Source organism: Suricata suricatta, chromosome 12, assembly GCF_006229205.1.
Source record: "Suricata suricatta isolate VVHF042 chromosome 12, meerkat_22Aug2017_6uvM2_HiC, whole genome shotgun sequence".
Classification (NCBI taxonomy): domain Eukaryota; kingdom Metazoa; phylum Chordata; class Mammalia; order Carnivora; family Herpestidae; genus Suricata; species Suricata suricatta.
The window spans coordinates 95,174,776-95,186,889 of NC_043711.1; the positions used below are offsets into that span (position 1 = coordinate 95,174,776).

Genomic DNA, 12,114 nt, shown 5'->3' on the forward strand with positions numbered 1-12,114 from the left:
AGGGATTTTGACAAGAAATCACATGAAATTTTCATATGGAAAAGAGCCTAGCTTTGCAGCATTAAGTAGACTTTGTATTACATGTAGTCATTTCGGATTTGAAGACCAGTATGGATTTTCCCCCCGACATGCCAACCATTAGAGATGTTAATATAGAAAATGAAATTATGATGTCATTCACCTGAAGATGGCCATATTCTAGAAATTCCTTTCATAATAGCACTTAATATTTGAATCTGGAAGCATAGCAAGGGGCTTCCTTTATAGCCGGGTCCCGAGGCCCAAGGGCGTCGGATGGATACTGTCTCTTTACAACCAGGTTTAGGACAAAGGCACCGTCGTCTGTGACAGGCGGAGAAAAGGCCAGGGATTTAAACACGTATAGGGTTTAGTCTTCCTCCCAGTGGATTGTTCTAGGGCTGACCGGTACCTTTTTTCTGGAGGGTTTCAGGCTGTGGACTTGTTTTCGCAAGCATTCTGTTTTAACTGAAATGTTTTCTGTGTTACTAACTTCCTTTCCTAAGTAAAGAATAAAAAGCATACAGTATGTGTTCGGACGCTGTTCCTTGTTCACTGGTCCCCTGTGAAGTCACTTGTCCTACGTTTATTCATGCCGGTTTGGTTGTGTCTCTGGTGTCTTCTGCTGCTTGGTTCTATCATCAGGTACTTTTTTAAACATTGAACATTTCCGCGGGGCCTATGAGAACAATTACTTTGGTTCTTCACTGATGCATTTTGTTTCTTAACTACACAAATTCCATGCTTCTGAAAATGCCCGTTTTACATTTAACAGGAAGAAGAAATGTTTCGTCCAAATATGTTTTTCCTCCTGCTGCTTCCTCCTATTATATTTGAGTCAGGATATTCATTACACAAGGTGAGACCCAGGCACGCATCGGTGCTTTCGGTCTCGGTGGCTGCCCGTGCCAGCAAGGCGGTGCTGACTGAGCCGCGGTGGCTGGGCGGGCACACCCCGGGGTGCCCAGGGGGAGCGGGACTGCACTAGTGCCTGACCGAGGGAGGGGCGGACTCCGAGGTGAGTTTGAGCCCCGTGTTGGGCTCTGTGCTGACAGCCTGGAGCCTGGAGCCTGCTTCGGATTCTGTGTCTCCCTCTCTCTCTGCCCCTCCTGCCCCCGTTTCTCTCTCAAAAATAAATATTTTTTAAAATTAAAAAAAAAAAAAAACAGAGGACAGTGTGTCCCAACCCTTTTGATTCTCAGCTTACCATGTGGGGCCTTCCTCCCTCTTTAGGCCCCTCCATCCTTCAGCGTCTCCTCTCTCGGTGTCCTGCCTTGAGCCCCAGCTCCCCCGGATATCCCGTCGTCTCCGGACTCCCTCCCTGGCCGGGCTCCTCCGTACCAGTCTGGGCCTCATCCCTGTCCCCGCCCTCCAGCTCCTCCCGACCCATCACCTCGTCCCGCGGTTCCTCTGCTCATTCTTGGCTCCTCCGCCCAGAGAGCGGCCTCCCGGGCCCTTGCTCGCTTCCCCGCTCTGCCCCAGCGTTTCTGGTCTCTGCCCTCCGGCTTCCACTGGACTCTTTCTGCCTGGGCGGGAGCTTCTCACTTTTCAGCCAGTTTGGGTGGGCGTGGGGGTGGGAAGGGGTGTCCTTCCCTTGACTTTTTAAGTTCATTTATTTATTTTTGAGACAGAGAGAGTGCGCGCGTGTGCACGTGTACATGTCCACGCTTTGCGAGAGCAGGGGAAGGGCAGAGACAGACGGGGTCAGGGGAATCTCAAGCAGGCCCTGTGCTGTCCCCGCAGAGCCCAGCGTGGGTCTTGATCCCATGAACCGTGAGATCGTGACCTGAGCCAAAATCAAGGGTCAGATTCTCTACTAAGCCATCCAGGCGCCCCTCTTTAAATGTATTTAGAGATAAAAAAGTGACTCAACTTAAAATATTAGTAACACATCAATTATTTTGTGAATGTGATTAAAAATTGCGAAAGTTGGAAGGTTTGGCCTACCCGTGGACAGAGGGAAAGAGCCCAGACTTTAGAGCCAGACATAGGCCTAATCATGCGCTGCCCCCTACAGGTGTCTTTTGGGTAGAGTCAAAATTAAAAACAAAAAACATCCCTAAAACCCTGCCTCCAGGGTTGTTTGAAGGTTTGCACTAGATGAGAGAATGTATGCAGAGCGTGACCCACCGCGTTAAATAGTTGGTGGCGCTCCTTGCCCTTATTAACATCATCTATTATTATTAACGTGACCGCTGTCATTATTGATAACTCATTAAATGAGTTATATTTGTCATGAGAGTTTTGGTTAAAACATACTAATTAAATCTTTAGTTTTCCACCTGGATACTGAAGCATAACTGTCCTAAATTGTTCAGTCCAGATGTTTTTTAAAGCTGTTATTGTATTATACATCTATCCAAAGAAAAAGTGAAAAGGAAGTTTAATGTAAAAAAAAAAAAATTCCCAAGTCTTATAAACTATTACCTCAGATAATTTAAAAAGGAACGGGCAAGAAGAAATGAAAAGTCAGTGTCTTTCACTCTTTCATTTTATAACAAATCTTAAAAGAACTGTAAGCAGATTATGAAAATATTTCAAAGCAATGTGAAGTGGGGGTGCCTGGGTGGTTCAGTTAGTTAAGCATCCTCCTTTTGATTTCGACTCAGGTCGGTCTCTCTCTCTCTCTCTCAAACATTAAAAAAAAAAAGACTTGGGCCGTGTACCACGAGAGGGTTGTTGTGCCCGAGAGCATAGAATAGGATTTGTCCTGGCTAACGGATCAGAGCAGGCCTCCCTCGGGGAGGGTCAGGCTGTCCTAGGATCTTAAGGTGATTCAGGTTCACCAGGCAAGGAGACAACAAGAGTGGTCCAAGCCAGGGAGCGTGATGTGTTCTAAGAACCATAAACCACCAGGGTGACTGGAATCCAGAGACCAAAGGGGAGGTTCGAGGCCACGGGTCCGACATCCAGGCTTTGGTTGGGTTTTAGCTGTGTTTTGAGTGGAACCAGGAGGTCAGAGTGAAGGCATCACAATCAGGTTTGGCTTTTCCAAAGCTCATTCTGGAAGCCCTTGAAGAGGTGGGGGGGGAGGGGCCAGCACTGGCCCCGGTAGTCCCTATCTGCAGCAGTCCAGGGCAGAGGTGGCAGTGGCTTGCACAGGGGCCCCAGCGATGCACGCCATGGCACCTGGCGTTGGGGTGAGGGAGGACGCCCGGGTGTCCAGCCAAACCAGGTAGGTGGCCCAGCCCTTTGCAGAGAATCAGAGGGCCAGGTAGGGGGTGCGCGTCTTCACCGACTGCCCCGGCTTCCCTGATCAGTCCTCTCATTTCTGCTTTTTCAAACAGGGTAACTTCTTTCAGAATATTGGTTCCATCACCCTGTTTGCTGTCTTCGGTACGGCAATTTCCGCTTTTGTAGTAGGTGGAGGAATTTATTTTCTGGGTCAGGTAAGGAAAACATCTTTGAAAAATCTTGAAAATCTTATGTTCTTAGAGCTAGTGCGGGGGGGGGGGGTGGCGGGGCAGGGTGGTAGGGACAGACACCTGATGGAGCCTGGGTTTCATGTTCAAGGTACACGCTGTCCTGGGAGGAGAGGCACAGTAAAGGCTGAAATTGTTTCTGAGTGTCCTCGGAGGGCTTTGATCTGGAATTGAGTGACTCTGCTCCATAATCCCCAAAAGTATTTAATCTTATCTGCAAACCAATAATTTAAGACAGAATATTAAAGCAGAATGTGTACCATCAAGGTCTTCGGATTATAACAGTATCAGTTGTGTTATCAGGTAAATGGAATCAAAGTGAAACACCGTTTCCTAGTACAAATTTGCATTTTAAAAATCAGACTTGATTCTGAATATGTTCGCTCAATTCTAAGCTGTCCACCTATAGAATTATATGCTCCGGACTTTCCACCGTTGCCAAACCAATTCCCAGTGTCCTCAATTGGGCGTTCTGTACTTTGAGTTCAAATTAATTTGAATTAATTTAAACCAAACCTACCCAGAAAGGTAATATCCATAGTTTTGCACTCTGCATGTCTCTGCATGTCATAGTTCTTTTCTTTTGCGGTCACTTGCAGAAAGCGCGCCTGCCCCCGTTCTTAGCCTGGGCGTCTGGGTCAGGCGCCTGGGTGACTAGCAAGCCTCTCGTGTCTGTCAGATGTGTTTGCTTCTGTCGGTAGCCATCGGCCAGAGCGCACTGCCTCTGATGGTCCCCTGCACGGCTGCTTCAGCAGCACCAGCACAATAAATCTGTCCGTCATGGAACCGTCTCTGCTCAGCTTCTAGTAGCAAACGGGAATAAACTTAAAACTAGACTTAATTTGGCTTGAGAAACATAACGTTCATGTACTTTTGTTTTTGTATAATGATCGAATGCATGCTTAAACTAAAACCTAGAGGAGTTTTCTTTATTTTTCGAGTGGTTTGGGGACTGAAGATTAATGTCCTTATTAGTTTCTAATAAAGCACTAATGGACATTTTAATCTTCTTGGCTGTTCTCCAGGGGGTTTTTTTTGTGTCTGTGTGTTTGTGTGTTTTATTTTACAGGCTGATGTAATCTCTAAACTCAACATGACAGACAGGTAAATCCTTCCTACGGTCACCACTGTGTGACTACTTTTCAGACTGGGGAAAGTTTTCTCCTTGTTGATTCCTGGGTGCGGTATTTCTCTGTTCTGTCTGTCTCTTTGTTTTGCTGATGATTTCTGCTGAATTAACTTGTGGCTCAGAAGTTAATCAAAACCATATCGAAGATCTCTAGTCAGAGCATTGCTGATTGAAATAACTGATTTAGTTCAAGCGTGGGAGGGAATCTCTCTGGTCAGTTCACTCTGCCCCCTCCCCAGCACCACCCACTGCATCTTGCATTATCCAGAATCATCCTCACCTAATTTCTGAGTCTTTTCAGTGGCCACAATGAAAAACTGTCCTCTTGATAGATGGAGGGGGAGTGAGGTGTGTATCTTTACTCTGGGATTCCCACCAAGCCAGGCGTGGGGTAGGGTCGGGGGAGCAGTCAGGGCCAGGGTCTCCACCGTGGGTATCTCCATCAGTCTGAAGCTACTCCAGTGAGCACTGAGCGTTGCTGTCTAAGAGCCCAGCCCAGGAATTTCCTTCATTGACATAGCAAGAAGCAACCTAGGCTGCTAGCCCCTGGATGGTACCCAATCCAGGGCTCAGGAAGTGCACACACAGAGTGAGGCCTGGTGTCCTCCCCTCACTGGGAAGTCTAGTGAGTGTGCAGCCTCAGTCTGTGTTTCTGCACCGTGAGTGCTTGCTGCTGTGGCCTGGGTGGGGCCAGGAAGCGAGCCTGAGGTGTTCACCCCGCTGTCCCCATTCAGGCCGGTCAGAGCTGTCAGTCTTCAGCAACTTGGGGGCTCGAATCTCAGAGCCATTTTCATGGGAACTGTGTCTCTGAGATCAGTCGGTCCAGTCTCCTCTTGCCCCAAGCCATAACTTTTGGAGCTTTTGTTGTAAGATAGTCTCTATATAAACAAGTAGCAAAGATCACATTTAGGGAGGTGGAAATAAAGGAGCAGTGAGGCCCTGCATTTTGTGGGTATTTTGCAGGTGAAAACACATGCCCCATCCTAGCCACACAAAGATGTCCCAGCATTCAGTCCTTCAGCCTGCTTTGGGGCAACTGTGTAGAGAAACAGAAAATGCTCGATAAATTCTTGTGAAGTTGAATTAAACCGATGTTTGTTGGGATGCGCAGGGAGACAGGACTGAAAGAATTGTCCCTTCACCAAGCAGGACGAGCCAGGCAGGGATTCTCTCTCCATGTGCAGGCACGTCCTTTCCTGTTAGAAAGGGACCGTCCCGCAGACGGGGAGCGCTCTGGGGGAAGTCAGCCGCAGTTGCAAACCCACAGCCACGGGGCCTGGTCCAGCACTTACCAGCGGGAACTGCCGGTGTCCAGGGGTGGCCACAATGGGCATCTGACAAGTGCACCTGTCGGAAGGGGACAGCCACGCCTCGGCTCCACCTGGTAATCGCCGTGGGCGAATACAGGTGCAGAATGAGTAGATATTAGCAAAAAAAAAATTTTTTTTGAAAGAGACCAGGTTTGTAGATTTTAATTAGAGCGATTCCTAGTTTTAAATGTTGACAAGTTACTTTTTTTTTTTTTAAGTTTATTTATTGTGAGAGAGAGAGAAAACACGCACAGGAGGGGCAGAGAGAGTGGGAAGGAGAGAGAGAATCAGGCTCTTCACTGTCTGTGTGCAGGGCCCAACGTGGGGCTCGAACTAACTCCTGAGCCTGTGAGATCCTGACCCGAGCCAAAACCAGGAGTCAGACGTCCAACGGACTGAGCCACCCAGGCGCCCCAAATGCTGACAACTTAAAATCAACTTTTCAAAATGCCACTTAGGGCAACATAAGCCCCGCAGACCTCTGCACAATGGAAAACATCAACGTAACTTTGTCAAACAGAAGGTTATATTGCAGAGACATTTCTGCTGAGTAGAAGTGTCAGGTGTAGACACTTCTCCGTCTCAGTCCGTTTCCTTTCCACTTTGTTGGTGTCGCTGTCTCCTTTGAGATGATGGAATCAATCAAGAAAACATGTTTTCCGGTTGAACTTGTACCTGCTGGCCTTTTGGAGGGCCGGCACGAGCGAGGGCGGGGGAGCAGCTGGCGGCACAGCCAAGTGACCCCTTGGGGTCCGACCTCTCGTGAATCAGGCCGTTGATACTTCTGTGCTCCGGGAGCACTCTGCCCCCATGCAGATCCCCGACCCAAGCTGAGTGTGTTAGATGGCGTGTGCAGAGCATTTCCCCCCCAGCTTTTTATTATGAAAATTCTGAACCTACAGAAAAGGTAAAGCAGGTACAGCGAACGCCCAGATGACACCAGCTGGGTTCTGCGATGACCGTGTCACTGAGTTTGCTTCAGTGCAGATCTTTCCATCCATCCCTCTGTCCATTCATCCATCGGTCTTGTAGGTCCTGCTCTGGTTTCAGTTCAGGTTCCCACAGGGACCGTGACAGAACATCAGCCAGGCCTCTTAGCACAACCGAAACCCAGCACAGCTAGTTTTAGCAAAACAGAAAAGGGTTGTTGGCTTATAGAACAGAAGCGTCCCGGCGTGATGGCGTCCCTCCTGACAGCTTCTAGGGCGGTACTGTGTCCAGGACTCTCTTCTCACTGCATCTCCATCCATTCTTCCCGACGGGCTTCATCCTCGGGCACACTGTCCCCCACCCCCACCCCACGGCAGCACTGGTGGCTCTGGGCTCACACCACCTTCACTTTAGCCATCTCCGCCAAGGGGTCAATCTAATTCCCAGTGATCTGGTAAAAGACCTGGTGATGGCCGTCTTTGACCAGCGTTGGGTCCCTTGCTTCCTCCTAGAGCCCCATCAACTGTACAGGTGGAAGGTAGAGGAGGTGTGGCTCCCCAGAGGGAGGTTGGGGTGCTGTTACCAAAACCAGGGGTGTGGACACTGAGCACAGAGAACTGTGGCTGACTGTGTGCACTGTCCTCAGGAATGGAGGGAAGGGGCCAACTGAGCCGCACAAAGTCAGCACCCAGCACCGGAGCCACCAAAGGCTCCCAGCTTCCTCCTTCCTGGCCTCCCTCTCTCCTCAGAATAACCTTTGTAGACATGGTTTTTCCTTGGGGCCCCTGGTGAGGAGAGTGGGAATCAAGGATGAGGGAAGAGACCAGCTCTGGGTCCAGGCTACAGCAGAGGGGCCTCAAGGCTGGGCTGCCCGCACAGCGGGGACCCTCAGGTTGGCAGCCATTCGGTGGTGGTGCCTGTCCTTCTCTCCCTGGCCCGCCTTCCACAAATACCTCTGGCCCGTGCTCAGCACAGATCCTGGGAATGTACCCATGACTAAAACACAGTGCCCACCCCTTGGCACTCACAGCGAGGGCGGGAGGCAGGTGGCATGTGGCAGCCTTTGAGGACAGGGCGGGTCTGGAACTGAGCTCTGAACAGAGACTGTCTCTCGGGGTCTGCTCCTCAGCTTGGGACCCAGCTGTCCTTGAGGTGAGCAGGCTTCCCGCACAAGTTCACATTCATTCAACACTGGGAGCTGCCCTGGAAGTCCGAGTACCAGATTACTGACTCACAAAGCAGGCTACCGCTGGCAAGGCCACCAGGCGTCCCCTCCCACTGGCTCTGCTCCCCCTGCACCCATGCAGGGCTGCTGAGCAGGCACACCCCCACCCCGGGCCAGTAGCTCCCCTTCCCTTCCAGACTGCAAGCCTGGTGAGGGCATGAAGCGGAGGGGACAGGCTCTGGCCCCCATCTCTCCCCACGTCTGCCCCCTGAGGGTCCCTGCTTTGTCTAAGTTGTAGAAGGGGGCAGACCTAATCTGTCTGCTGAGCCGGGCATTTGAAGGGATTGGAAGGCTCGCAGGAACTCCCGAAGGGTAAAAGGAAACAGGGAGAGAAAGTAAGTCATCCAGACTCCTGAGGAGGCCCTCGAGGCCCGGCCTTGCTTGCCCAGCCTCTGACATCCCCTGCCATTGCCCTTCACGGGGCCACGGCCACACTCACCTGTTACTCAGGCCGCCAAGTGTGCCCCCACCTCAGAGGGAGCTGGGGAGTCTGTCCCCAGATCCTGACGTGGCCATCTGCTTCTTGTCATGTAGGTCCTTGTTTAAGTAAGTGTCATCTCTTCAGAGAAACCTTTCCTGACCGTCCACTGTAAGTGGCCCATCCCCTGCCACGCACCAGATCACTGTGACCTCCCACATAACACTTGCCATTTTCCAAATCGGCCTTGGTCTCTGGATATAGCTGTATCTGGTGTCGCAGTGAGGAGCACGGACTCGGGACCAGACGGCCAGTGTTTGGATCCTGGCTCCTGACACTTCGTAGCTCTCTGACCTTGGACAGGTTGCTTAGCCTCATTGTCCCTGTTTTGGCTTACGTAATGGTGGTGGAAACAGTACCACCGCACATGGTTGCTGTGTGGAGTATTGAGTTACTAGACGCGAAGTGCCACATCCGTGTTTGCCGTTAGTGCCTCCTTGTGGAGGTAATTCCACCTTCCTGGGCACTGCTGGGGGAGCTGCGGGTCTGCTGGGAGGCCCCTCGGGGGTCGGTGTCCACCGCCCACACCACCTGTCCCCTCGAGGCACAGTGGGGTTGCCGCTGACTTCAGCACTTTCTTACATGTTGCAAATCTGAGCAGATGCTGCAGTCAGTCACAGGTGGCACTCTGGTGGCCTGGTGGCAAGGGGAGAAGCAGAGGTCATACCCAGGAGCTGTGGGCGAGGCCTCCTGAGCCATCCTGCTTCCAGCTGCTCTGAAAAAGGTCCAGGCTGGGATGTCTGTGATGTATTCTAAGCAAAAGTCTCCCATCTGTCATTGGTCAAATAACGTCTTGGTACTTCCGGCGGCAAACCAGGCCGTTTCCAACAAAGGCTTGTGGAGTGGGCCTTTCACCGCCCGCCCACAGTGTCAACCAGCAGATACTGTAAGTGGGGGAAATAGTCCGTCTTCCGGAGTTACTTGAGCCCCAGCGTGTGTGAATACGTCCTATCACACTGTGGCTTGGATGCTTTCTGTGTGGACCACGTGATCAGCATTGCAGAATTACCCCTCCTTTTCTCTTCTTTACAGCTTTGCGTTTGGCTCCCTGATTTCTGCGGTCGATCCGGTGGCCACTATTGCTATTTTCAACGCCCTTCACGTGGACCCGGTGCTCAACATGCTGGTTTTTGGGGAGAGTATTCTCAACGACGCCGTCTCCATTGTCCTGACCAAGTGAGTGTCCTTTCCTCAAGGACCGCTCTGAGGTCCCTGTGTCAGAGGGGCAGGGACCTCCGCACAGTCCTGGTCATCTGGGTGATGCGTCCCCTCGCCTCTCTGTCTTCGGTCCTGAGAGGCGCTGCCACGCCCCAGCAGTGCTGTCAAGGCGCCTGGCTGACTCAGGAGAGCCCCCTTCTAGCACCTACCTTTCAGCAGTGCTTTCAAGCCCAGCTCCTTGTCCGCGCCCCCCGGGGTGCTTATTAACCAGAGCATTCCCTGCCCTGCTCTCACAGCTTCTGATTCATTTGTTTTGGAGTAAGTCCCAAGAAATTAGGCGCTTGGGGGTTTTTGTTTTGTTTTGGGTTTTTTAGAGAGTGCTCAAGTGAGCAAGGGTTTGGGGTGGCGAATCCCATGAGGCCCGAGGTGGGAGGGGAGAGAAGCCCCCCAAGCTCCTCACTGTGAGCGCAGAGCCGCACTCGGGGCTCGAGCTCAGGATGAGGGAGCAGCCAGCTGACGTACTGTGTTTGGACAGCGTAGGTGCGGACAAACACTGTAAACAGCGGCCCTGCTCTCCCACGTGGGCGCTGTTGCCCGTCACCTTCCCCGTCACAGCTGTGAGAGAAGGCAGTGACACCAACCAACAGGCGTCTCACCTTGAGATGCTATTGTGGGAAAGCTCCCTTGGAAACTGATTTGTTTTCAAATGTTCATTGGCATAACTGCCCTTGTTGGTAGAACCTGAGAAATTATAGATGAATCATAAAATGTCAAGAAGCCATTGAGGAAAAGAAATGAAATGAGTTTAAGGTCATCTCAGATGTGTTTCTCTGACTCAGGCTGTTCTCCTTGAACTCGGTCTTCTGAGGTGTTTATGAGCATGTATGGGTGGGAGCCCCGAAAAGTTTTACCAAAAACAGAGAAGGCACAGGTAGTCAAAGAAGTTGGAGAAAAGAGCCTCAGACAGTGTTTCACGGACGAGCTAAGAGAATTAGGAGCCAGTCTGTGTTCTGCTAAAGAGCAGAATCTCCATTATCCAAATACTGACCCGTTTCCCGTTCCGGGGTTCCTTGCCAAGCGTCACCACTTCGGCGTATTTAGCATTTCCTCGAGAGCTTCGTCAGCGACGACATTTAGCATTTAATGTAGAATAAAATGACCTGTTTATAGTGGAAGGAACTCAGGGTTTGGGATGAGTCTGACCTGGGTTCAAGTCCCAGCAATGCCACTTACAGCCGTGTGACCCTGAGCCACGTGTGTCTCAGCAGGAAAGTGAGGGGCATAATGCCCCAGCTCCGGATTGGATTTGAGGATCGAATAAATACAGTCCCGTGTGACAAGCATCGCACATCAGTTGATGTGAGACCCTGTCCTCTTCTACGCCCGTCCTGCAGTCACCGCTTCATGTCTTTGTCCTAGTGCTGGCCGACTTCTGCAGGAAGAACTTTCCCAAGTGTCGCTTAATTAACTGCAAGAGGTGCTTAACAGATCTTAAACAAAACCGAAAAGAAAAAGGAAAGAAAAAAAAGACTTTTAAAATATTTTTGTTATTCTAAAAGTAATACGTCTATTCTTTACATAAAATTTAGAAAACGCAGAGAGAGAGGTCACATGTATTACTATCCCCCAGAGGTCCCTACAGTTAACAATTTGGTACAAATATACACACATTTTATTTAGATGGCCTTGTCCTCCGTATGCTGTGTTGTAACTTTTCCCCTGAAAAACAACCCTCCATAACATCATTTTACCGGTTACAGAGTATTCCTTTCTGCGAACTTACTATGATCTATTTACCAAGTTCCTCATTATCAAGGCTTTTTCACATTTCTCCTGGCAAGAAGTTTCTGTGGCTTTATTAGGAAATTCTCAGGCATCATGCTAAAGAGAAGACCCTCCTTTAGAAAAATTTGATGGCAGTATTTTTTCTTATTTAAGGTGTCCTCTGAAAGCCTTTTCACTTCTGGGTTTTGACTTTGTTCCGTGTCTTGACAACACATTGACCATTTGTGATAAAGTATTTTGTCCAAATTGGAGGTGACATCATGAGCTATTTTTATGCATTAGGAGCTCAACTCAGCTGCTTTATCTCTATTTTGTTTTTAAAAATCAGAAGGAGGGCCTTTTCTGAGCGTTTCCAGGAGGAAAAGGTTAAAGGTTTTCTGCTAAAGGCTTTAACAGAAGGTTAAAAAGATGAGAAGATACTTTCTTTTGAAAATTAGAAATGAGAAATGAAGGAGTCACAGTAAGTAGCCAAAGCTTCTTCCTGGAAAAGTGCTGTTGAAGGCCAAGGTCGCCTGCGGTGGCAGTTCCCAGAAGTGGGTCCGTGGGCCACATGCACGTCTCCAGCGGCCGCCCCCACCCCCACTACCGGCGGACGGTCCGGTGGGACGCGCTGAGGACCGGCGTCCGGGGAGGGCCCTCCAGGGGCCAGACGTCGCTCA

General features: G+C 50.3%; 1 protein-coding gene across 9 annotated transcripts in view; it reads left to right on the forward strand.

Moving 5' to 3' along the window:
- SLC9A8 (solute carrier family 9 member A8) overlaps positions 1-12,114 on the forward strand; it is a 63,924-nt gene that overhangs the window by 24,764 nt on the left and 27,046 nt on the right. For all 9 annotated transcript variants that reach the window (XR_003901276.1, XR_003901277.1, XR_003901278.1 and 6 more), the window contains 4 exons: positions 794-877; positions 3,306-3,407; positions 4,510-4,544; positions 9,545-9,688. Coding sequence is in view for 6 of the 9 variants with exons in the window: in XM_029918286.1 (XP_029774146.1) it covers positions 794-877; positions 3,306-3,407; positions 4,510-4,544; positions 9,545-9,688 (365 nt within the window). In the remaining 3 variants the exon portion in view is untranslated. The remainder of the gene's footprint in view (positions 1-793; positions 878-3,305; positions 3,408-4,509; positions 4,545-9,544; positions 9,689-12,114) is intronic.